The sequence below is a fragment of the Gigantopelta aegis genome, chromosome 2 (genome assembly GCF_016097555.1).
Source record: "Gigantopelta aegis isolate Gae_Host chromosome 2, Gae_host_genome, whole genome shotgun sequence".
NCBI lineage: Eukaryota > Metazoa > Mollusca > Gastropoda > Neomphalida > Peltospiridae > Gigantopelta > Gigantopelta aegis.
Window position 1 is genome coordinate 47433868 of NC_054700.1, and position 27341 is coordinate 47461208.

At 37.1% G+C, this 27341-nt stretch overlaps 1 protein-coding gene across 1 annotated transcript in view; it reads left to right on the top strand.

Moving 5' to 3' along the window:
* Positions 1 to 27341, top strand: part of LOC121388770 (adhesion G-protein coupled receptor V1-like) — a 179110-nt gene that overhangs the window by 57799 nt on the left and 93970 nt on the right. The window contains exons 30-43 of the mRNA XM_041520265.1: positions 1188 to 1460; positions 2875 to 3078; positions 3886 to 4009; positions 7884 to 8171; positions 9350 to 9522; positions 10952 to 11216; positions 12145 to 12228; positions 12641 to 12769; positions 14101 to 14219; positions 15780 to 15958; positions 16767 to 16944; positions 23559 to 23717; positions 24809 to 25178; positions 26144 to 26266. Of these exons, the coding sequence (XP_041376199.1) occupies positions 1188 to 1460; positions 2875 to 3078; positions 3886 to 4009; positions 7884 to 8171; positions 9350 to 9522; positions 10952 to 11216; positions 12145 to 12228; positions 12641 to 12769; positions 14101 to 14219; positions 15780 to 15958; positions 16767 to 16944; positions 23559 to 23717; positions 24809 to 25178; positions 26144 to 26266 (2668 nt within the window). The remainder of the gene's footprint in view (positions 1 to 1187; positions 1461 to 2874; positions 3079 to 3885; positions 4010 to 7883; positions 8172 to 9349; positions 9523 to 10951; positions 11217 to 12144; positions 12229 to 12640; positions 12770 to 14100; positions 14220 to 15779; positions 15959 to 16766; positions 16945 to 23558; positions 23718 to 24808; positions 25179 to 26143; positions 26267 to 27341) is intronic.

Below are 27341 nucleotides of genomic sequence, written 5' to 3' on the forward strand. Positions count from 1 at the left end.
CTCCTACCAAAAACAAATAAGGAAACTAAATTAAAGATTTGACTCCTCGGCATTCTATAACCATGCAATGCCATTTGGTATCTGTAGTATCCGACTTAAATTTGTTTCCTTTGTAAATTTTCTAACCAGGGTGCAGCATCAAGCCTAATGTTTAATTAATTTTGATTTTATAATTGGTTTTATTTCAAATAATATCTTGTTCCAGTCAGTGAAACATGACTAGTATATCAAAGCCTGTGGTATGTGCAATCCTCTCTGTGGAGTGGTGCATGTAAAAGATCCCTTGCAACTAATGGAAAAATGTAGCAGGTTTCCTCTCTAAAATTATATGTAAAAATTACCAAATGTTTGCTACCCAATAGCCAATATGATAAATAAATCAAATGTGCTCTGGTGGTGTTGTTAAATAAAACAAACTTTAACTTTCAAATAATAGTACAGTGAAACCGAATACCCAGGGGGCGGAACGTAGCCCAGTGGAACAGCGCTCGCTTGATGCACAGCCGCTCTGTGATCGATCCCCGTTAGTGGGCCCATTGGGCTATTTCTCGTTCCAACCAGTGCACCATGACTGGTATATCAAAGGCTGTGGTACTACCCTGTCTGTGGGATGGTGCATATAAAAGATCCCTTGCTGCTAGTCGAAAAGAGTAGCCCATGACGTGGCGACAGCAGGTCCTTAACCATATGTCTGATGCCATATAACCGTAAATAAAATGTGTTGAGTGCATCGTTAAATAAAACATCTCTTTCCTTCTTTCTTTCTTTCCGAATACCCATGGGACCAAGACAAAAGTCCACTTTTAAGAGGTATCCTGTTTAAAAAGGTTATTTTTTGTACTGGTATTTTCAAGGTGGATGTGAAAAACGTCCAGTTTTGAGGGAATTCTGGTTTACAGAGGATAGAGGTGAGATGAAACAGGACTTCTGATGGTGTATACTGCTAAAGCAGGACATGTATCTAGTTTAATTATTATTATATACAATAGAATCTCATTGTGTCGAACTCAGAAGGGTCGAATACACTACAACGCTCAAATCAAAAACGAAGTCCAGAGTTACAGTTACATGATGTTGACCGAATGGTAGGTCAAACTACCCGATGGGTCGAACACTTTATCAGGCACCAACGGGGTTCGAGCCAATGGGATTCAACTGTTACTATATTTTATTTATTTTCTAACCAGGGTGCAGCGTCTAGTCTGGTGTTTGCTGATGGACAGAGATTCGCGTTCATCAACATCACTCTGATCAACAACAACATCCCCGAGCCCGACAAGACCTTCACTGTTCAGCTGGCCAACCCGCGGTTCGGAGCCGCCGTTGGACTCGGTTCCCGGGCAACCATAACCATAGACGCCTCTGACGGTGCGTATGGAATATACCAGTTTGCAGAAAGTGCCTTGAATACAAGCGCCCAGGAAACCGGAGATGTCGGGTACAACCCTGCCAAGATAGAGGTGAGATGAAACAGAACTTCTCATAGTATATACTGCTAAAACAAATATATGTCTGGCAGAGTTAGGGTCCTTGAACTTTGGAGATAAGAAAAGTTGTTTTCCAGACTCTTTTTTTTTTTAGCAATGTCTCGAGATATTGAGTTAAAACTTTGTATATAGCTTTATGATGTTGTGTTACAGATCAAATTTGACTTTCATGGCAATATACTCCTTTTTTACAGAGTTATGGCCCTTGAACTTAGAAGATAAGAAAATGTGTTTTTCGGACTCTTTGTTTTTGTTTTTTTGTGCAGTACTTTAACATATTCAGATGATATTTTTTTATATAGCTTTATCATGTACTGTTACAGATAAGGTTTAACATCATTTTTGCACAGAGTTATGGCCATTGATCTTAGGAGATACAAAAATTTGTGAGGGACATGTATTGCTTTAGCAGTATTCTCAGAAAGCTTGTTTTAAAGGGACATACCCTAGTTTTTAAACACTAAGACATATTTTTCACTGTTGGAGCCATTTTGGGTGACTGAAATCATACTTTACTTAGATTGTATTGTTTAGATTATCTATTTCCGTACATTCGAAGTGTTTTTGGTCATCCTGGTGTTTTTAATATCACAAAATATATTTCTCATATTTTTAAAAATGCACATGCGTCTGAAAAGTAACAGTTATGGAGTTTTAGTCTATTTTTATATTTTTAGAGGGTATTTCACCATTTCAAAGTCACAGACTCATATTTCACCCAGTTGTAACTTTATCCAGATGTGTTACAGGTTTGTAGATTAACTCAAGTTAGTGTTCATTTTCACGGGTTGAAACTAGGGTCACTAAAGACTGCATATTTCAGACCCTAGTTTCAACTCGTGAAAATGTAACGCTTTATCTACAAACCTGTAACTCATTTGGATAAAGTTACAACTGAGTGAAACATGAGTCTGTGACTTTGAAATGGTGAAATACCCTCTGAAATAGACTAAAACTGGACTCCATAACTGTTTTTAAAAAGTTCAAGCCATGGGTTCATTTGTGTAGTCCAAATTTGATTGTATATAACAAACCTGTGTCCCTTTAATTTAATTACAGCTTAACATTCCACTGATTTTCAGCAGAAATAATTTGAAGTTGTTTGTACTTAATTTGCCCTTGCTTGTTTTGGACTTAATTTGCCCTTGCTTATTTTGGACTTAATTTGCCCTTGCTTATTTTGGACTTAATTTGCCCTTGCTTGTTTTGGACTTAATTTGCCCTTGCTTATTTTGGACTTAATTTGCCCTTGCTTATTTTGGACTTAATTTGCCCTTGCTTATTTTGGACATAGTCATTTTGGGCTCACCTTGTATCACCTTAGCTTTGGTGCAATTTAAAGCCCTGATGTTGTGTTAAGCATTCCTTCCTTTCTTCATTTCTCCAGGTTGTGAGGTTGGGTGGTACGATCGGCAAGGCCCAGGTGACATGGCAGGTTGTTGGCGATGATGGTAATGATGTTGTTGATCTCACGGGTAACATTACCTTCATGTCGGGACAGACCATCGGCTACGCTGAGATCCGTATCCGTGGTGACACAGAGCCAGAACTCGATGAAATTGTGTCTGTCGTTCTCACAGCCACAACTGAGGTAAATAATATAATTATCTTTGTTGTAACCATATTTTTCCATGTATTATTATTATATTCCCATCGTTGAATGGGTTCTCTTATGGTATGGTATTGTCTACCCATCCAGACATCTGTCTGTCCATCCACCTGGAAACTATTCATTTCCAGGGCATATTTTTCTTATCAGTTATATAGGATCATGAAACCGTACATGCATGTACAAATCGAGATGGCGGTGTGTTGCGGATAATAAATAGATCACAGTGACCTATGTTAGACTGGTGTATCATGTACCTTACCAGTACTCTTGTTTGGAAATAAAATCAAGTGAAAAAGGATGGTGCACTTTATACATATTATTATATTAAGTATCTTTGTTGTACCATATTTTTCTTTGTATTGGTTTTCACGTTTTGTGGAGAAATAAAATCAAGTGAAAAAGGATTATAAATGACAGGAACACAAATCTGTAGAAAAATGTTTGGGATATAGACAACGTGGTTTAAGGCAGACATGGATCCAGGTGTAGGGTGTTGTGGGTTTGCACACACACACACACACACCCTCCCCAAAAAATTTGAAGAGCTCAAAAATCCAGTGTGTAGCAAACATATTAAATTTATTTATGTTTAGCGTGGGACATGTAATATTTCTGTCAGAGTATTCCCATGTATTATTCAAATATTGTATATGCTCTTTTTAAATGTTCCACTCTTCCATGAATACTATAATGGCCCTTTTTATATGTTGCACCCCTCCTTGAAATTTAAAATATGGAACTGAAGTGTATGCATGTGAATTAAAATATTTTTTGTTTCCTCTCTAGGGTGAGCTTGGTCCAGCTGCAAAGCTGACGTCTACTGTGACAATTCAAGCCAATGATGATCCGTATGGAATATTTGTGATTCCCAACACACAACGTCCAGTCACAGTAGAGGAACGCACTGCTGGTATTTATTACTTTTATGTCGACAATAACTAATTGGAAGGAAATGTTTTATTTAATGATGCACTCAACACATTTTATTTACGGTTATATGGCATCAGACATATGGTTAAGGACCACACAGATATTGAGAAAAAAAACCCTGCTGTCTCCACTTCATGGGCTACTTTTTTCGATTAGCAGCAAGGGATCTTTTATATGCACTATCCCACAGACAGGGTAGTACATACCATGGCCTTTGATATACCAGTCGTGGTGCACTGGCTGGAACGAGAAATAGCCCAATGGGCCCATCAACTGGGATCGATCGCAGACCGACTGCGCATCAGGCGATATCTAATTAATGACGTAGTATATTGGCGTTATTCTGCAAAGGTAAGAAGTTGGGAAATTTCATGAGGCTTGCCATGCTGAATTTCCCATTAGGCCTGAACAGGATAAGCCAACAGTCTATGGCATTTACTAGTTATTATTTTTATCTAGCAGTCCAGTAAAATTAAGGTGAAAAGCTATTATTTGCATACATGTACATGCGATGTCAAAAGTCATAATCTACTGGTATATGTTATGAATTTGCTTTTATTAATCGGTCATTATAATCGGCCAGTACAAACAGTGGGTGGATTATAAAATTAAATATAGAATTTTACCTTTAAAGATCATCTTACAACATGATGCAGAAATTCTGTCTTAAAAAATAGTCTGTGTGTCTGTCTGTCCATCTGTCACATATAGTTTTCCAGACTTTGTATTTTTTTAATGTCTCAAGACATTGATCTTTAATTTTGTGCAGTGTTTTAAATTATCATGTACAGTTACAGATGAAGTTTGACTTGATCATGGGGATTTACCCATTTTTGACAGAGTTATGGCCCTTGAACTTAGGAGATAAGAATTTTTTTGGGGCCCAGTATTACATGTATTATTCAGAATGCTCGTTAGCACTGTAGTTATAGGAACAGGATCTAGCCCAGTCGGTAGAGTGCTCACCTGAGGTGCTAGGGTGCAACAATCTAATCCCCTTCCCCCACACCAGTGTTAGAAATACTGTAGAATACTTTATTTTCGCGGGATAAAATGTTCGCGATTTAATGAAAATGGGTCAATTCGCGAACATTTATTTTCGCAAATCTCCCAACCCCCATCAATAAAAAAACGTAGTACAGATGTCAATAATTTTGTTTTAAAAAAGGAACTTAGTTTTGCTGGTTGTTATGCTAATCTGTAGAACTAATCCTACATGTACACACGAGTGCTATACACATAAAACAATAGTTTTCCTGCTTTAACCAATCAAGACTTTGTTGTTTACAGAAAGTGCTTACCGCGTACAGTTTTTTGTTAATCCTTGTAATTGTTATAAAAACGAAAACCGAAAACAAACGAAACGAAATTTTAAGGCACAAGCTACTAGTACTCAGTAACTTAAGTTTGATTGAAACAATATTTATTGCCGTCTAAATACTAGTTCAAAACGGTTTGTGATTGGCTAACAGGCCAAAAATAAAAATAAAATTATGAAACATCTGAACATAGCCCAGTCCGAATTTTTTCACTTCCACATTTTTAATATACTGTGATAATGCATATTTACTTCCGTCGTTGAACACGTGTAGACTCTGTCCGATGAACTGATCGCTAGCACATGCGAAGGAAAACAGCATAAAACTTTTTGTGTTTTGTAGTTTGTTCCGTGACAGGAGGGAGCACCGCTTTGTTACTACTAGCCTCGTACATCAGAAACTAATGTGATATAGTTGAACAAGACTACAATTTTTTTTTTTTTTGTCGGCCTTTATAAAAAGTTTATTTTCGCGTGGAATATATTTTCACGAATTTCATTCACACGCGAAAAACGCGAAAATAAAGTATTATACAGTAAGCACTTGTCCGTTTGTCTCGACATGTGAAAATCTACTCGGACAAGCAAAATGTACGTCATTGGTTGTCCAGTGGACAAGTGAAAATGTTCAGTGCAGATTCATTTTAAGCAGTCAAAAATATTGTCCTTGCACTTGAATAAATCTAACCACTTATTTGGACAAGTATAAATATTGGCAGACAAGTAGATTTCTACATGTACTTGTCTGGTGAAAATATCTGCTTAATCCCCTTCCCCATACCAACCAGTGCCCTTTTGTATGTGCAGTCCTTTCTGTGGGAAAGTGCATATCAAAGATCCGTTGCTGCTAATGGGAAAATGTAGCGGGGGATCTCTGATGACTGCATATCTGAATGACTAAATGTCTGACATCCAATAGCCGAGGGGGCGAGACGTAGCCCAGTGGTAAAACGTTCGCTTGATGTGCAGTCGGTCTGGGATCAATCCCCGTTGGTGGACCCATTGGGCTATTTCTCGTTCCAGCCAGTGCTCTACAACTGGTGTAACAAATACCATGATATGTACTATCCTGTCTGTGGGATGGTGCATATAAAAGATCCCTTGCTGCTAATCGAAAAGAGTAGCCCATGAAGTGGCTACAGCAGGTTTCCTCTCTCAATATCTGTGTGGTCCTCAACCATATGTCCGACGCCATGTAACTGTAAATAAAATGTGTTGAGTGCGTCGTTAAATAAAACGTTTCCTTCCTTTCCTTCCTTCCTTCCAGTAGTTGATGATTAATTATCCAATGTGCTCTAGTGGTGTCAGTAAACAAAACAAACATTTAAGAAAACATTTTACATCATGTGGTCTAAATAACCCTTATATTAACTGCTGAAGGGTCGAACACGTCCAGGGTCGACTATAAGCCTTCGCTCGAACTAAATTGTCGGTCCCATCTATGTTAATAGCTATATTTCCCACGAACTGGTGATCCATCAAATATCAATTAGGCCAAATAAAAAAAAAAGAGTTGGTGATCGTCCTTTTGATCACAAAAATCAGGGGGGGGGGGGGGGGGGTTTTTTTTTCTGTGAAAAACTTTATAAAACCCTGGAGACCAGGAGTAGCAGTCAACAGCGCATGCGCATGGATGTTGTAGTTCCTTCACTGGCCGCCAGATGGACCTGGTGATGGTTTAACCTGTTACGGTGCTTACGAAAGTTGAATTGCTGCTATCTCAACGCATTTTTAACAGTTTTTAACAAACTAAAAATAAAATAATTTCAGGGGCTGGCGCATTTTTCAGGTACGGGCGGGGACAATCACCAACTCTTTTTTTTATTTGGCCTTATGGCAAACCGCCAAACAGGACTAATAATTACTGCACTTGCGCAGTTGGTTATTATAACCTTCAGATTAATTATTTAGGCGGAATGAACTATAGAAAGAAAGAAAGAAATGTTTTATTTAACGACGCAGACATAGATGAATCGGGGAATTGCAACACTAGCTATGCAATCCTTTGTCACCCCACTTGTCATGTTGGTTGTTAAACGACTGTCGGTAATGATTTTTCAAGTACAGCTAGTGTTGCTGCAACTGTTAGATGAACCGTGATACCAATCAAACAATTAGTGCACAAACGGGCCTCAGCATAAAGCGTTACTTTGAAAACGACTACATTTCTGAAAAGTGGACAGTGCTGCATTTTTTATTGTTGAAATATTCAAATTGTTCAGTAATAAATTCATGTAAATACAGATTAAGAATTTGCCATTTATTTATTTGATTTCAGTGCATTTACGTGTATTACACAATTTGTATCTAATTCAACTTTCTAACTGATGTTACGGAAATGTCCGATGTTGACCGAATGGTTCGGTCGAACTACCCGATGGGTCGAACACTTTCTCGAGCACTGACGGGGTTCGAGCCAACGGGATTTAACTGTATTACACAATTTGTTTTTGCCAAATTAAAATAAAATTTGCCAATTTGGCGAGTGGCAGAGCTACCACTGCTACTTTCTTTCTTTCTCTTTTTCTTTACGTAGACACCATGATCACTGTTCAGCGACTGTATGGCAAATACGGTACTGTGGATGTTTCGTACAACACCTTGCTACCAGACAGATCCTACAACTTCCTCCCCAGCCCTGTTAAGTGGGCCAACAGCACGACAGACTTCAAACCTGCTAAAGGGACCATTCGCTTCCTGCCCAACCAGGAGTACGTGTCATTTCCTGTCAGCATCCTTGACGATGTCGAACCAGAACAGGCAGAGTCCATATTTGTTGCGCTCACAAATGTTAATCTCATTCAAGGAAGTCAGGACAGACCAGGTAAGATATTTCACTTGACACTAAATAAAAGAAATTTTCTTTTAGTCCCCTACCAGTCCAACCGGAGTGGACTATAGGAGTCATCGTCTGTCCATCCATCCATCCATCTGACCCACATATATATTTCACACTACCTCAAGATATGCAGCTGAAACTATGTGTATTTATTTATCATATACTGTAACAGATCAAGTTTAATTTTCATGCTGAATTACTAATTTTTGGCAGTTATGGCCCTTGAACTTATGAGAAATGAAAATTGTTTGGGTCAGGTAGCGGACATGTATTGCTTTAGCAGTACTCTCAGAATGCTTGTTTTCATTTGGTTTAAAAACTAATTTTTATTTTATTTTAATGCAAGTTCAAGTACACAGTCCTGGACACACGGTTGGTTTGGGATCGATCCCCATTGGAGGGCTATTTCTCATTTCAGCCAGTGCACCACAACTGGTATATCAAAGGCCGTGGTATGTGCTCTCCTGTCTTTGGGATGTTGCATTAAAAGATGCCTTGCTACTAATGGAAAAATGTAGGAGATTTCCTCTCTAAGACTATACGTCAAAATTACCAAATGTTTGACATCCAATAGTCCATGATTAATAAATCAATGTGCTCTAGTTGTGTTGTTAAACAAAACAAACATTGGAAACGGTGCTTTGTCGCAGAGGTCTGCAGTAAGCTTTATAGTTAGTACTAAACCAAATAACGTCTGACTGGGTCAAAGTTTCAGATGAACCCAACTTTTGATGGAAAAGTGAACACCACAAGTCCTGTGATTGGTGATAAATGTGTGTTGGTTGTCAAAAAAAAAAGTAGTTTCATCTGGGCAAAAAATGTATGCAATTTTATTTCATCTAGTACCACTGTGTCAAGTAGCCTTGTGCTTGAAACATGTATGGGGTACCTGTAAAACAAAAAGTATTCAAATTTTGTGCGGAACTAGGATAGACATAGACACTACCCATTATCTCAGAAATGAGCAGCTTGACCCCCAATTTTTTCTGATTCACTTTAAGGGTGAGGGGTGGTAGTATTTATATTTGTGGCATTTATGTTGATTGATATGCTGCAGGTAGGAGTTTTAGCCACATATGTTACTATTGTAATACATGGGTTCAGTTTATATGATAATAAAGAATTTGAAACACTAAGAGCTTACATTTTACAACATTTTACAGTCACTGGATCTCCAAGGCTTGGCTTTGCCTCAGAGAACTACGCCCAGATCATTATCGTGATGAACGATGATGCCAGTGGTGTGATAGAGCTGTCAGCCTCTGCTGTTGAGACTGAGGAAAGCAATCCTGTTTTGAATCTGAGAGTGATTCGGAAAGGAGGAGCATACGGAGAGGTTTGTGCGCTTTTTTTTAAAGTCTCTTTTGGCCGAAACTTCTTCTTCTTCTTCTGCGTTCAAGCTATAGTTGATCATGCTTTAGATTTGGAGTCAGGTTGTGGTGAGAAAAAACACTGTCTCTGTCAAGTCTTCTTTGGAACCCCAAAACTTGACAGCCAGTGTTGCTCCATTCAGCCAGTGCTTTATCCTGGCTTCATCATAGAGTTGATCATGCTTTAGATTTGAGTCCGGTTGTGGGGATAAAAAAACGCTGTCTGTGTCAAGTCTTCTTTGGAACCCCAAAGCTTGACAGCCCGGGTTGCTCTGTTCAGCCAGTGCTTTATCCTGACTTCATCGTAGAGGAGGCAGAATTGCAGGATGTGCTCTGGGGGCTGTGGTCCTCTTTGACATGGACATTCATCAGTGTCTGCCAGTTTCAGTTGGTACATATGGGATCTGAGATGGCAGTGACTGGTTCATAGCGTGAAAATGGTTGTCTCTTGGTATCTCTCCAGATGATGGATTGGATCCTTAGTTGTAGTGTGAGTGCATCGGAAGGCCAAAACTACAACTTAAGCTTAATTTGTTTTTAATGTCTGATGAATTTGCTAAAGTTTTATGTTGCTAATATGTTCCATATTTGGATTTTGCTCAATTTTAAACATTGCTAATATTTTATGATTTACAGTATTGTATTCTGTTTCTAAAGGTGACGGACATTTTCCAAACTATAGATTTTATAATATTTATCTAATTATTATATTTTTTTAAATGTGACGGTCATTTTCCAAAATACAGATTTTATAATATTTATCTAATTATTATATTTTGTTTTTAAAAGGTGACAGTTGGTTTTCAAACTATCGATTCTATAATATTCAGCAAATTATTATATTCTGTTGTTAAAAGGTGACAGTTGGTTTTCAAACTATAGATTCTATAATATTCAACTATTTGTTATATTCTGTTTCTAAAAGGTGACATTTGGTTTTTGAACTATACATTCTATAATATTCATCTAATTATTATATTCTGTTTCTAAAGGTGACAGTTGGTTTTCATACTATAGATTCTCTAATCTTCATCTATGTATTATATTCTGTTTTTAAAGGAAACAGTTGGTTTTCAAACTATAGATTCTATATTATTATCCATATGGTTCAACTTAACCAAGTTAATAATAATCATACAAAGCACACATGTAATAACAAGTAATCACATAGCCAAACAACGACATTATTTTAGGAAGCAACGTCATAACATGACGAAAAAGACATAATTTCTGAAAATGACATCATTTTGTTGTCTCCTTCTTGTTAGGTTTGAAACTTTATGACATAGTTCTTGTCATTCATAAAAAAAATTATAATATGGAAAATAAAGAAATTATTACACTTGTTTCATAATCTCTGTATATTCATCTAATTATTCTTTCTGTTTCTAAAAGGTGACAGTTGTTTTCCGGACTATAGACTCCAATGGACAAGCTCAGAGTATGCTGGACTATGTGGTGACCTCCACCGAGATTATTCTCAGCGATGGAGAAACCAGCAAACAGATTCCAATCAGCATCATTGACGACGCAATCCCTGAACTACGGGAGACGTTTGTCGTGGAATTGCTAGATCAGATTGTAGGTGGCGCCACTCTTGGTGCTAACCGCAGGGCGACAGTCACCATACTGCCATCGGATGATCCAAATGGGGCTTTTGGTAAGTAGTATCATTTTTAAAAAGTCGCAAGACTGTTGTATGTACAGTGAACCTGTTAAAACCAGATCGCACTGGGGATCTAATATTTATCCGATTTAGTTAGGATCCTGTGTTTAGTGGGTCCTGTTCGGGACCATGAAACTTGGTTGCTTTCGACAAGATTCAGATTTCTTCAGGGTCTGGTTTAGACAGGTTTCACTGTATATAAATCCTGATTTAAAAAAATGTGTTTTTGTATGTTGTATGAGACATTGGTAGTGATAATGACAAAACCATATTCATCTTAATACTATATTAATTTGTACTTTGACAATTAGTGCTCAACAACTGGCATATCAACAAAGGCTGTAGTAATACAATTATGACACTCAATACAAAAAACTAATACAGTTACGAAGATATCTAGTTGCTGTTTAAATGGAATAACTACTTAGTAGCAGTAGCAGGCACCTGTTCAGGACTTTAAGCATAGGATCTAGGGGGGTATCGAGCCATGCTCCCCTGGAAAATATTTTTATGTATATGTACAAAAAAAAAGAAAGAAGGAAATTTGCTTGAGTGGCGGGGGGAGGGGGTGATCCTGAAACCCCAGGCACCTGCCTGTGTCTGAGTGGGTTTCTTATGTTAACCACTGATTAAGACAGTGTGGTGAGGTATTATTAAACTTACCTTCCTTTCTTTGACAGAGTTTGCTACCACAGACATCATTGTGCATGAACTGGAGGGCAGTCGGCCTTACTCTTGTTAACATCACTAACGCAATGTGCTGGGGTGTCATTACACTTACCTTCCTTTCTTTGACAGAGTTTGCTATCACAGACATGAGTGTGCAGGAAATGGAGGGCAGTCAGCTGTACTCTATCAACATCACTAATACAATGTGCTGGGGTGTCATTAAACTTACCTTCCTTTCTTCTGTATTTGACAGAGTTTGCTACCACAGACATGAGTGTACAGGAACCGGAGGGCAGTCAGCCGTACTCTGTCAACATCACTAACACAATGTGCTGGGGTGTCATTAAACTTACCTTCTTTTCTTCTGTATTTGACAGAGTTTGCTACCACAGACATGAGTGTACAGGAACCGGAGGGCAGTCAGCCGTACTCTGTCAACATCACTAACACAATGTGCTGGGGTGTCATTAAACTTACCTTCCTTTCTTCTGTATTTGACAGAGTTTGCTACCACAGACATGAGTGTACAGGAACCGGAGGGCAGTCAGCCGTACTCTGTCAACATCACTAACACAATGTGCTGGGGTGTCATTAAACTTACCTTCCTTTCTTCTGTATTTGACAGAGTTTGCTACCACAGACATGAGTGTACAGGAACCGGAGGGCAGTCAGCTGTACTCTGTCAACATCACTAACACAATGTGCTGGGGTGTCATTAAACTTACCTTCCTTTCTTCTGTATTTGACAGAGTTTGCTACCACAGACATGAGTGTACAGGAACCGGAGGGCAGTCAGCCGTACTCTGTCAACATCACCGTTGTGCGGAAGGGAGGCTCGATGGGCGTGGTCACCCTGAACTGGGAGGCGAGGCTCAAAGGTAAAATCATCATTAGAGGGCCTATCCTGAGTTTGCTGCATTGTAAGATGTTTGCGACTCATACAATTTTGTAATGATGATTAATATTTACATATTAAATATATTTTCTTGTTTCGAATATCAGTGTCTGTATATGCAATATGTTTCTGATCATTCTAGAGCCCAGTAGTAAAGCACTCACTTGATGTGCAGTCTGTTTAGGATTGATCCCCATCTGTGGCCCCATTGGGCTATCTCTCGTTCCAGCCAGTGCTCCACAACTGGTGTAACAAAGGCCATGTTATGTAGTATCCTGTCTGTGGGATGGTGCATATAAAAGATCCCTGGCTGCTAATCGAAAAGAGTAGCCTATGAAGTGGCGACGGCGGGTTTCCTCTCTCAATATCTGTGTGGTCCTTAACCATATTTCACATTTTATTTACGGTTATATGGCATCAGACATATGGTTAAGGACCACACAGATATTGAGGGAGGAAACCCGTTGTCGCCACTTCATGGTCTATTCTTTTCAATTAGCAACGAGGGATCTTTTATATGCACCATCCCATAGACAGGATAGCATATACCACATTCTTTGATGTACCAGTCGTGGAGAAATAGCCCCATGGGCCCACTGACAGGGATCAATCCCAAACCACTGGGCTACGTCTCGCCCCCCTGCTACAGCAAGTAACGACACAACAAATGGTTGTATTTTGCTTTTATAGGCAGTTGTTGCACTCCATAAGGTGTCACAGTTGTCACACAGGCACACAACCACAAAACACAATATTAACTGTGCTATGTGTGAGACCAAGATAATGTCATAAAATATTTCTAGGCTGTGGGGTGGCAGCAGGCAACGCATGTGGAAGAGAACAGAACTGGTCCTATGTTTTTAATGAAATACGTATCTTGCAGTGTGACAGAACTATGAAAATTAAACCACAGTAACATACTTTACTTAGATTTTATTGTTTAGATTATCCATTCCCATACATTCGAAGTATTTTTGGTCCTGGTGTTTTTAATTGTGTTACAGGTTTGTAGATTAACTAAACTTGGTGTTAAGTTTCATGGGTTGACACTAGAGTCTGTCCCTTTTATGACCTACAGAATGTTTTTAATTACATGTGTATTAAGGTATTGAAATTTTAATTAAATTATTTATTATTATAAGTAGTGCTACATCAATGAATGAATTCATCAAATTGACTCTTTTAAAAAAAAATTAATAGAATATTGTTAAAACATTTGTAAATTTTTAAATGTATTATTAATTAATTGCGTTAATTAATTGTTAGACAGTTATTAATGTTTGTGATTATTGATGAATTTCAACTGATTTTTAGGTGAGCTGGCCACTGAAGACATAAATCCAACATCTGGAATTCTCCATTTTGTCAGTAATGAAGGTAGCAGACGCATAACGGTAGCCATCTTGCCAGATAATATTCCTGAGGGACAAGAGGTAAAGATTTCAGGCTTTGGTTGCCATTTTGTTCTGATAAAACTAAGCGGTAGAGCACACATATGAATGTAATAGCCTACATTTATTTCATTTCAACATATTTTCGTGCTTATATCCAATTAAGGTTCAAGCACACTGTTTCTGGGCACACACCTCGGCTGTCTGTCCAGGACAGTGGGTTAGTTATTATTTGGTTAGTGGTTAGTGAGAGACAGTGGCGTATCTACGGAAAATAGTGCCTATGGCAAGCACTAAAATTGCACCCCTGTCCAAACATTGGACACCCATCTTTTAGATAATGTCTGACATTAATAGAAATTACTCAGTGGCGTCCCCCCTTTAAGTAGAGCCCAGGGCACATGCCATACCTGCCATACCCTAGGTATGCCACTGGTGAGAGAGAAGAGGGTGTAGTAGTCTTACACCTACCCACTGAGTCGTTAAAGCTCGCTCTGGGTGGGAGCCGGTACCGGGCTGCGAACCCTATACCTACCAGCCTTATGTTCGATGGCTTAACCACAACACCACTGAGGCTGGTTAAACATAGTACATGTTATTGTTTTCAGTTTTCATCTAGGTATTAAAACCCAATGACGACAATAAAATGGACCAACCTCAGTCAGAACTCAAAATTTAACTGCAGCCATGCATCAAATTGCAACAGTACCCCCCTAGTCAAATTAAACAGTCTCACAGCTAAACTGGCTGTGCCTTATTTTGCATGTAACTACAGTGAAACCTCTCAATACCGGACCCTCTGTAAACCGGAATTCCCTCAAAACCAGACGTTTCAAAGAGTCCCTTTATAAAAAAAAAAGAGGACAGAACTTAACCTCTGTAAACCAGTTCCCTCTTAAAACAGGACATTTGTCTTAGTGCCAAGGGTGTCCGTTTTAGAAGGGTTTCACTGTAGCATGTCATCATACTCAAATGAGACTTCTGAAAGTTATTTCATTATGAAGAAATTAAATCGTTCACACTTAATAATACTCTTCAAAACAAAGTAGGGGAACTCAATAAGAATTTACAATTGCCAAAATTGTAAGGTATATTAGCTGTGGGGAATGGTTATATGATAATAGTGAATTAATTGGGAAAAACCAGTAGTTCAGTATTACAGTAGGTTTTATGACCACCAAAGATCTTGAAGGACAATTAGGGTCAGAAGTGAAATTTGAAAGTTGACATTTTTTTATCAGTAACTTGCTAATTCAAACAATAAAAATGACTAAAAACAAAACAGTAACAACTGTATGATCAACAGAATGAAAAAGATTGACAGAAATAATGTTCCACAATAATTAATGGACCTTCCTGGAAATTGTCAAAATCGAGAATGACACCCCACGCACGTGTACGGGGCAACTGCATTATGCACATACACACATACACATACACACACACATACACACACACACATACGCATACACACACACACCACACACACACACACACCAGTTTTGTTAAAATTATATAATAATTTATTATAAAGTGTTTTAAATTTCGTAACCGTAAAACCTCATCTGTTATATATCGTTCTTTTCATATTTTTTTTCACAGAATATAGAATTTGTTTTGACTGGTGTCGATAATGGTGGCAGAATTGGCAAGAAGAACAAGTTTATTCTAATCATAGCACCAAATGACAACCCTCACGGCATTCTGATGTTTGCCAATTCCACCTTCACTGTACAGGAGAATCCCGGAAACCTGCCGCAGTATATCCAGGTGGACAGACAGTAAGTACTTACAGACAGACCTGTCTTTAACAACCACCTGAATATTAGCACAAAGTGACCTCTTAAAGACAGGTGGTTGCTTTATGCAGGGTAATTTGTACTATAGAAGATGATTTTGAAGAATACATAGGTGGCCTCTTAAAACAGGTATATGTTTCCATAGGTATACATCAGGAGGTTTGTTATATACAATCAAATTTGGACTACACAAATGAACCCATGGCTTGAAGTTAATGATGACACAGATGGCAACTGCCTTTGTTGTGATATCAATTATCATAAGTTAGGGGTTTTAGAGGGACATACCCTAGTTTCAACCCGTGAAAATTAACACCAAGTTCAGTTAATCTACAAACCTGTAACTCATTTGGATAAAGTTACAACTGAGTGAAACATGAGTCTGTGACTTTGAAATGGTGAAATACCCTCTGAAATAGACTAAAACTGGACTCCATAACTGTTTTTAAAAATATGAGAAATGCATTTTGTGATATTAAAAACACCAGGATGACCAAAAACACTTCAAATGTACAGAAATGGATAATCTATTAAACAATAAAATGTAAGTAACATATGATTTCAGTTAACAAAAATGGCTCTAATAGTAAAAAAATATGCCTTAGTGTTTAAAATCTAGAGTATGTCCCTTTAAGTTGGTGAGCCTGTGGCAAACACATTTCATAAATGACATAGGTAAGAAATTCTTATGTTCAAGCCATGCAGTTCTGTGTTTAACAACCATTTGAATATTATCAAAGTCATCTTGTTCTTATGTGATTACTTATGTAGCAAGTTTGATTGTTTTCAGAGGTGGAACATATGGAAAACTAAGGGTGTACTTTTCAACCAACCAGATACCTCTTGCTTCCTTGGCAACAGGGAATGGAGGTACTGCAGTTGGTTACTATGGAAGTGTTATTCAGGGCAAACGAAGTCGTTCTGCAGGGACTGTGGTGGATATTGCTTCACAAACTAATAAAGCTGAGGTACGACTGCATGTATTTTAGATTGATGACCAAATTTACGGTATTTATCATATGTAACCTTCCTAAACAGTTGTGTTTATTTAATATTCTAATTCAACACATTTTTATGAATGAATTTTATTGGATCCCTTCTGGAATTTGAGGTGGTAAAACCAACATTTTACAGGCTGCTGATTTTTGAAGTCAGACTACATCATGAATAACACAGGTGTTTTTTAATGACATCATGAAGATTTCTCCAGTGTATATATATTACATACAAAATCTGTTAAATATTTAATCATTTTAAAGTCAGAAATGAACATGTTCCTTGATTAGACTTGTAAAGAGGTACCCTATAATAAGTGAAGAATTTACAAAAAAAACAAAAATAGCAATGGGGGTCTTTTCCATCTAGACAATTTCGCTGACCAAGGTCATTTTAAAGTCAGAAATGAACAAGTTCTTTGATTAAGCATTATTCATACATAGGGAGAAGAAGGAAATGTTTTATTTAACAATGCACACAACACATTTTAATCACGGTTATATGGCGTCAGACATATGGTTAAGGACCACACAGATATAGAATAAGGAAACCCACTATCGCCACCTCATGGGCTACTCTTTTCGATTAGCAGCAAGGGATCTTTTATATGCGCCATCCCACAGACAGGATAAGACATACCACGGCCTTTAATATACCAGTCGTGGTGCACTGGCAGGAGTGAGAAATAGCCCAATGGGCCCACTGACAGGAATCGATCCCAAACCAACCGCGCATCATGTGAATGCTTTACCACTGGGCTACGTCCCGCTCCTTATTCATACATGAGAGGTAATAAAAATATTTCCAGTTATGCATCCATGTGGGAACCACTAATGGTTCGGCCACCCAGCTCATGTTATTGGGATTCCTAATGATGTCATCAGCTAGTAACTTTTATAACAGTTATTATTAATAAAATCGAACAATATACAGTTAAACCCCTCTAAACCGGACACCCTTGGGACCGAGACAAATGTCTGGTTTTAATTAGAGCGATCCAGTTTTGAGAGGTTAAGTTCTGTCCTGGTTTTTAGAAAGGGACTCTGTAAAATGTCTGGTTTTGAGGGAATTCTGGTTTACATGCAGAGGGTCCAGTCTTGAGAGGTTTCACTGTATATTTACTTTTAAACCCTGTTGAAATGAGAATAAGGATAACCCTTTAATAGTTATATTAATCTGTAACGTGTGTATATATACTTTTAAACCCTGTTGAAATGAGAATAAGGATAACACTTTAATAGTTATATTAATCTGTAACGTGTCTATATATACTTTTAAACCCTGTTGAAATGAGAATAAGGATAACCCTTTAATAGTTATATTAATCTGTAACGTGTGTATATATACTTTTAAACCCTGTTGAAATGAGAATAAGGATAACCCTTTAATAGTTATATTAATCTGTAACGTGTGTATATATACTTTTAAACCCTGTTGAAATGAGAATAAGGATAACCCTTTAATAGTTATATTAATCTGTAACGTGTGTATATATACTTTTAAACCCTGTTGAAATGAGAATAAGGAAAACACTTTAATAGTTATATTAATCTGTAACGTGTGTATATATACTTTTAAACCCTGTTGAAATGAGAATAAGGATAACCCTTTAATAGTTATATTAATCTGTAACGTGTGTATATATACTTTTAAACCCTGTTGAAATGAGAATAAGGATAACCCTTTAATAGTTATATTAATCTGTAACGTGTGTATATATACTTTTAAACCCTGTTGAAATGAGAATAAGGATAACCCTTTAATAGTTATATTAATCTGTAACGTGTGTATATATACTTTTAAACCCTGTTGAAATGAGAATAAGGATAACCCTTTAATAGTTATATTAATCTGTAACGTGTGTATATATACTTTTAAACCCTGTTGAAATGAGAATAAGGAAACCCTTTAATAGTTATATTAATCTGTAACGTGTGTATATATACTTTTAAACCCTGTTCAAATGAGAATAAGGATAACCCTTTAATAGTTATATTAATCTCTAATGTGTGTATATATTCTTTTAAACCCTGTTGAAATGAGAATAAGGATAACCCTTTAATAGTTATATTAATCTCTAACGTGTGTATATATACTTTTAAACCCTGTTCAAATGAGACTAAGGATAACCCTTTAATAGTTATATTAATCTCTAACGTGTGTATATATACTTTTAAACCCTGTTCAAATGAGAATAAGGATAACCCTTTAATAGTTATATTAATCTGTAACGTGTGTATATATACTTTTAAACCCTGTTGAAATGAGAATAAGGAAACCCTTTAATAGTTATATTAATCTGTAACGTGTGTATATATACTTTTAAACCCTGTTGAAATGAGAATAATGATAACCCTTTAATAGTTATATTAATCTGTAACGTGTGTATATATACTTTTAAACCCTGTTGAAATGAGAATACGGATAACCCTTTAATAGTTATATTAATCTGTAACGTGTGTATATATACTTTTAAACCCTGTTGAAATGAGAATAAGGATAACCCTTTAATAGTTATATTAATCTGTAACGTGTGTATATATACTTTTAAACCCTGTTGAAATGAGAATAAGGATAACCCTTTAATACAGTGAAACCTGTCTAAACCGGATGACGTCGGTGACCTAATATTTATCCGGTGTAGACAGGATCCGGTGTTTAGAGGGTCGCGTTTTTATAAAACAGAGTTATTGCCCTTGACGTGCAATTTGCAACGAATTACCCGAGAATGATTTGATTGATCCAATAAACCTGTTTTGTAACGTACAGTTATATAATAATTTATTTAGTTAATGATAACATTGTGCTGTAATATTTACTAATTATTAATGCATTGTTTGTTTCCACAAGTTTCTTTTGCCATGGATCTAGAACTTTCTTTCGTAAATTCTCTGATATGTTCGTAGCTAAAAACGAACATGTCCGAGAATTGCCGAATGAATCTGAATGTGGTAAAGGCAACAAGGGCTAATCATCTCGCCGTATCCCTAATTTGTTATATATATATATTTGTGAACTAACTTTAAAACAAAACAAAAAACAAAACAAAACAAGTTTCAGTATAATTTAGTTTTTATCGAAACCTTGCATGATTTTCACCAAAAACATGGACCCGATCAACGTTTAAAAAACGAGTCCACAGTTTGTTGTTTTGCTTCCGATTTGCTTTTGAGGACAATCTTCATAGACATTGATTCAAGTTTCAGAATGTGTTCTAAATAGCGTTCATCCTTTGCAAGAGCAAAATTTCTAAGTTTTTTAATCATAACCAGTGCATCATTGTGCGACATTTCACAACCGTTGGGTTGCAAACTTTCATCGGAACAACTTTCACTCTCGTCATCACTTGGGCTCTTATCACATTCCTCTGATTTTCTGAATTCATTCAGAAGTTCATTTTCCCAATCATCACTTGTATCCTCGATTGGCAAATGGTCGTCAAATGTCGCAATAGTGGTCAGATTGACATTCATCCGATGTTCGTTGACCAGTTGTAAAAGGGGAATGTCGTCATCATCATCGCCGTCGTCATCATCATCATTATCAGTGGAATCCATATTTGTCGATGTTGAGGTTGGAAAGCCAGATGCCCGAAAGCACTTCGATATGGTTTCTGACAGTGTCTCCTTCCATGCGCTCGATATCCAATGTACCGCATCCAGTACTGTCACTTCCTTACATAACTGTGACACAGAGTCGGCAGTGTCAATTTTAACCATTAAGTTTCTTAACAGGTGTTTCCTGTATCTGGCTTTGAACGCACGGATAATGCCTTGATCTAAGGGTTGGAGCACCGACGTTGTGTTGGGTGGCAGAAACTTCAGTCTTACGTTTGAAAGCTCAATTTGGGCATGAGAAGTCGCATTATCCAGAAACATCAAGATCATTCTGCCCTGTTTTTTCATTTGTATGTTCACATTTTTAATCCATTTTTCAAACAACTTTCCATTCATCCATGCCTTACGGTTTGATTCCCAAATCACAGGAAGCTGGTTAATGTTCACATTTTTTAAGCATCTCGGTCGCGCCGCTTTCCCGATGACGAGTGCCTTCAACTTTTCTCCAATGGTGCTACAAGCCAACATAACAGTTAACCTTTCTTTTGAGTTTTTTATTCCCTTGGTCTCGCCTTTAGCAGACAGGGTCTTGTCGGGTAAAGCATGCCAGTAAAGACTGGTTTCGTCACAGTTAAATATATTTTCCAGCTCATAACTGGAAACAATGTCCGGAATTCTCTCTCTATAATCGTCAACCACGTTGCTATCTATACCGGCACTTTCACCGCTGACCTTGAAATGTCGAATTGAAAAACGCGACTTCCAGCTTTCTAGCCACCCGTTAGATGCCTTAAAATCACGAATCGACAGATCAGATGAAAATTTCAAAGCTTTTTCTTGAATGATTGGTCCGGATATAGGGATATGCTTTGCTCGTGCATGCTGAAACCATTTCCATGTCAGTTCGTTGAGTTCGTCTTATTTGCAGCTTGTTTTGAACTGCGTTTTCTTGGCACTAGAGTTACTTTCATATTCTTGAATATAATCGGTCTTCTTCTTTAAAATGTCTGATACAGTAGAAACGCCAATTCCGTACTTTGCTGCCAAATCCTTTTGACTTAATTTTGGTAGCGATTGTGAATCTTTAATCAAGTCAAATTTTACCTTCAAAGATAATTCTACACGCCTACGTTTAGCCTGTGGTGGCCGTGACATTTTTTTCTCTCCTAATTTAATAAAGTGTAGCAAAATTCAGTGTGTGTATCTCTCGTTTCTATTGCAGAAATGATAAAATTCCCTATTAGTGTTTATTCAGTGTATAAAATATTATGTCACATGTGTACATTTTACTTAGTTTTTTCTATCATTTTACTCTAACTGTGCCTGTATTTCAATGTTAAATTGCATTGACCAAATCAAAGGCGGAAACCGTAAGGTGTGAGTAGCGGGCATGTGTTTGAAGGTGAGAAGAAGTCGACAGTTTCAGACAGTACAATTGGAAACAATCGAGCATTAATTACTCTGTCTGCTATTCTGGGCTGAGACCGCAGAAAGCGGTGACCCGTGACGTAACACCGGATGTTGGTCAGTGGAAATTCCGGTCGGCTTTGTTAGCTGGAAGTTGTATTTTCACGCGAAGTTGACTCTTCATTCATTTACACTACGCCGGTTTGTTCAGGTTAATTTATTAAGGATTTAACATTTCTGAGCGAAAAATCAATCCGGTTTTCGGAATTGAGAGGTTCCGGTTTTATCAGGTTTTTATACATGGTTTAAATAGCAAAAAAATTCGGGACCATGGAACTTGGCCGGTTTTGACAGGATTCCGATGTTCACGGTCCGGTTTAGACCGGTTTCACTGTAGTTATATTAATCTGTAACGTGTGTATATATACTTTTAAACCCTGTTGAAATGAGAATAAGGATAACCCTTTAATAGTTATATTAATCTGTAATGTGTGTATATATACTTTTAAACCCTGTTGAAATGAGAATAAGGAAACCCTTTAATAGTTATATTAATCTGTAACATGTGTATATATACTTTTAAACCCTGTTGAAATGAGAATAAGGATAACCCTTTAATAGTTATATTAATCTGTAATGTGTGTATATATACTTTTAAACCCTGTTGAAATGAGAATAAGGAAACCCTTTAATAGTTATATTAATCTGTAACGTGTGTATATATACTTTTAAACCCTGTTGAAATGAGAATAAGGATAACCCTTTAATAGTTATATTAATCTGTAACGTGTGTATATATACTTTTAAACCCTGTTGAAATGAGAATAAGGATAACCCTTTAATAGTTATATTAATCTGTAACGTGTGTATATATACTTTTAAACCCTGTTGAAATGAGAATAAGAATAACCCTTTAATATTTATATTAATCTGTAACGTGTATATATACTTTTAAACCCTGTTGAAATGAGAATAAGGAAACCCTTTGATATTAATCTGTAACGTGTGTATATATACTTTTAAACCCTGTTGAAATGAGAATAAGGATAACCCTTTAATAGTTATATTAATCTGTAACATGTGTATATATACTTTTAAACCCTGTTGAAATGAGAATAAGGATAACCCTTTAATAGTTATATTAATCTGTAACGTGTGTATATATACTTTTAAACCCTGTTGAAATGAGAATAAGAATAACCCTTTAATATTTATATTAATCTGTAACGTGTATATATACTTTTAAACCCTGTTGAAATGAGAATAAGGAAACCCTTTAATAGTTATATTAATCTGTAACGTGTGTATATATACTTTTAAACCCTGTTGAAATGAGAATAAGGATAACCCTTTAATAGTTATATTAATCTGTAACGTGTGTATATATACTTTTAAACCCTGTTGAAATGAGAATAAGGATAACCCTTTAATAGTTATATTAATCTGTAATGTGTGTATATATACTTTTAAACCCTGTTGAAATGAGAATAAGAATAACCCTTTAATATTTATATTAATCTGTAACGTGTATATATACTTTTAAACCCTGTTGAAATGAGAATAAGGAAAACCCTTTAATATTTATATTAATCTGTAACTTGTGTATATATTATATATTCCAGGCCTGTGCTGCAGAATGCTTAAACTCTTTGTCATGTCGCTCATTTGTGTTGACTAGTATCGTGAATGGAATGACCTGCACTATGTTTCCTCGAGCCTTTTCACCGGGGGATTTAGAAAGTGATGTCAACTCTCAATACTATGCAAAAGACATGGAGAAGGTAAGTAGCATGAGGTTGTTAACATTTAGAGTAATCTATGATATAACACACAAGGCCTTTTTAACCCTTTTGTAACGTGACGGTGCGCAGCATGCCGCTAATTAAATAACGTCATGTACGCGACGACGCACTGTGCGCCGCTGTTACCATACCTACTATAGCTGCCCCAGTCTATTGTGTAAACACCCCCAGTAGTATAATATTCATACCCCATGATGTAATCACTTTATGTATGACGTATTTATAGAGGTACTCCTGTAATAAGTGAAGAATTTACTAAACAAAAATAGCAGTGGGGGTCTTTTCCATCTAGACAATTTCACTGACCAAGATGTCTGTAAGTACTGTGTCTAAAATACACATAGTACCTAACTCTGATGCCATATATCTTTTGTTGGATCATGAGATTAAACTTCCATGTCAGTGACTAGTACAAGTGCTACAAGAAGAAACCTGATACCCCTAATCAAAAGCAAGTCACAGTCTTTCAGATAGGCACATTGGTTTTCTTTCTGTAGCGTTTGTACTAGTGAACATCATATGGGTTTCTTCCTGTAGCATTTGTACTTGTCAACATATAAGAGTTATATACATTATTTCACTCTCTTTAAAGAAATTAGATGATAATAGCGTGCCATATAATAACATAAATAAAGTAACACTGCTTCATATAAAGTGCAGTCCACAACATCATTCGAGCGCAGACACAAAAAGGTTAACAGTTTTCAATCATTCTGATCATTTCTCTTTTGTGCAGACCTGGACCCCGTTCCACAAAGTGATTTTTGCACTAAGATCACCATAAATGCACTAAGTTGATCACTGCGCTTTAAATCACTTCATGGAAGAGGACCCAGGTCCCTAAACTCAAGAATTAGAGTTATCCTCCTTAAAATCAAAAGTAAGTGGTTACACTCCATTAATTATAACAAAGTAAAATAAAAACTGACCTCTTCCACAATTTGATCATTACATCATTTTATTTTCAGACAAAGTTTGACACCCAATGGCCGACGTGTGTGTGTGTGGGTTTTTTAGCTTAGGTGTCTTTAAGCATTTATTCATTCATTCATTTATTTGTTCATTTTCAGACAAACAATCTGAAAAAAAATCGGGCTACTTCTGGTCAGGATTTTGAGACGGTGAATGAAGGCTCTTTCTTGATGGACGATGGTGCCAGTAAAGGCAGCCTGCCTCTGGTCATTCTCGATGACTCTACACCTGAAGTTAAAGAAAAATTCCTCGTCACTCTGAAGCGAGTCGTGGTGGATGACCCGGCAATTGCGACCAGTCAGAAACCTCAGCTTGGAGATGTGGTTACGGCAACGGTTACCATAGCGAGCAGTGACAGTGCAAATGGCATGTTTCGGATTGTCAGCAACAGTCCATCAGCTTCTGGAGATATGGTTCTGGTGGAGGAGAAGAACCAACTGGCTGTTGATTTAGTTGTGGAAAGAACAGGTGATATACACACACGCAGTCAGATCTCATTACAGTTAAATTACCACTAGAACACATTAATGTCTAACATTTGGTAATTTTTACATATAGTCATAGAGAGAAAACCCACTACATTTTTCCATCGGTAGCAAAGGGTCTGTTATATGCACCATCATACAGGCAGGATAGCACATATCACAGCCTTTGATATACCAGTTGTGGTGCACTATAGTTACAATGAGAAATAGCCCAATGAGCACACCTTTAGGGATCGATCCTAAACAGACCATGCATCAAGTGAGTGCTTTACCACTGGGCTATGTCCCACCATTCAGAACATCCACATATATCTTATGGTTATACAGTGAAACCCTCCTAAATTGGACACCAACAAGACGGAGAAAAAGGTCTGCTTTTTAAGAGAAATCCACTTTAGAGAAGTTATTTTCTGTACTGATATTTTGAGGGAATTATGATTTTATTTACAGAGGGTCCAGCCTTGATGGGGTTCACTGTTTATCATTCATTCATTTCAACTTAGTTTCATGTTTATATCCAATTAAGGTTCAAGCACGCTGTCCTAGACACACACTATCTGAGCTGTCTGTCCAGGACAGTGAGTTTTAGTTGTTAGTTGGTTAGTGGTTAGTGAGAGAGAAGAGGGTGTAGTGGCCTTACACCTACCCAATGAGCCCTTAAGAATTTGCTCTGGGTTGGCTGTAAACCACGTACCTACCAGCCTGTAGTCTCATGACTTAACCACTGTGCCACCGAGGCCAATTTGTGTATCATTCTGACCCTGAAGAGTTTATACACCATTCCAGGTTGATGGTTAATGGACTATTTATCATAACATTTTACAGGAGGGAATATTGGAATTTTATTTTAAACACCTCAGTTTATAAGAGGGAATATTGGTACATGTATGTGATATTAAGTCATATTAATTTACAGGATGGAATATTTAATTTTATTATATTTTTCAGGAGGAACTATTGGTGAGGTGTCAGTGGATTGGGCTGTCAGTGGCACGCAGGGTGCTACCTATGGTCTAGATTTTATAGCTGATGGTGCGACCTTGACCTTTGCAGCTGGCCAGTCGAGAAGGGGTAAATGTTCCAAATGATGTCTTTGAATTGTAACATATTATGTTTGGAGTACATGTTTTACTTTTTATATTTGTGATACAATATTGTGATTTAGTTAATCTTTTTATTATTGATGCTTCTGTATTTAAATGCTTTAAGCACAAATTCATGTATTCATATTATGTCAGTGATGTTGTCTGTTATTACGCGGTCCTGAACAAACCTAAGTTATCTGGGTTACTGTCTCTTCAGGACAGAGGTGAGCAACAACACCACTAGAGCACATTTATTTATTAATCATCATCTATTGGATGTCAAACATTTGGCAATTCTGACATATAGTCTTACAACAAACTACAGTTTTCTGTTAACAGCAAGAGATCTTTTATAATTTATGCACTTTTTCTGCAGACAGGACAATTCATACAATAGTATTAATGAGTCACTGGTTGGAATGGGATAAAAGCCGAATTGAGGGGATTCAATCCTATAACATGTAGTCTTTAAAAAAAAAAACACTACATTTTTTCCATTAGCAGGAGGGTATTTAATCTTATGACGAGCTATATAGGGAATCCAGGTCAGGTCAGGTCAGAGTGTTTAAAGTGCATGTTCAGAGCAAGCTGTTGTAGCGCACGCCTGTCCTGGGCACAGGTGCCAGCCTCAGTTGGTTCCTCCGTCCAGGACAGGGTGGGATTCCAGTACAGGCCCAGAATTTATATATCACTAACGATTACATTTTAGCATTTGACCAAGTGTAAGGCTATGTTCACATACACACGAATATGGATCCAGATACGGATATGGCAATAATTACTATTTGCTAACTCAAAGGTGTCTGGATACAGACAGGATCATTTCGGTCACTACACACAGTGATAGTATTGGCACGTCAAACCGCATTCAAGAAGTTGACAAAAATAGTTTCCCATGCTACTTTTATTTGGAAAGACCTTTTGTCATTTTTTCATTGCATTTATAATTGTACATACATGTATGTGAAAGCTATGTCTGATTGTAGGATCCTATTTCTGTGTGTATATGCCCCATAATTGTGGATTCATATCTCTATATATGTGAACACAGCTTTGTGGTT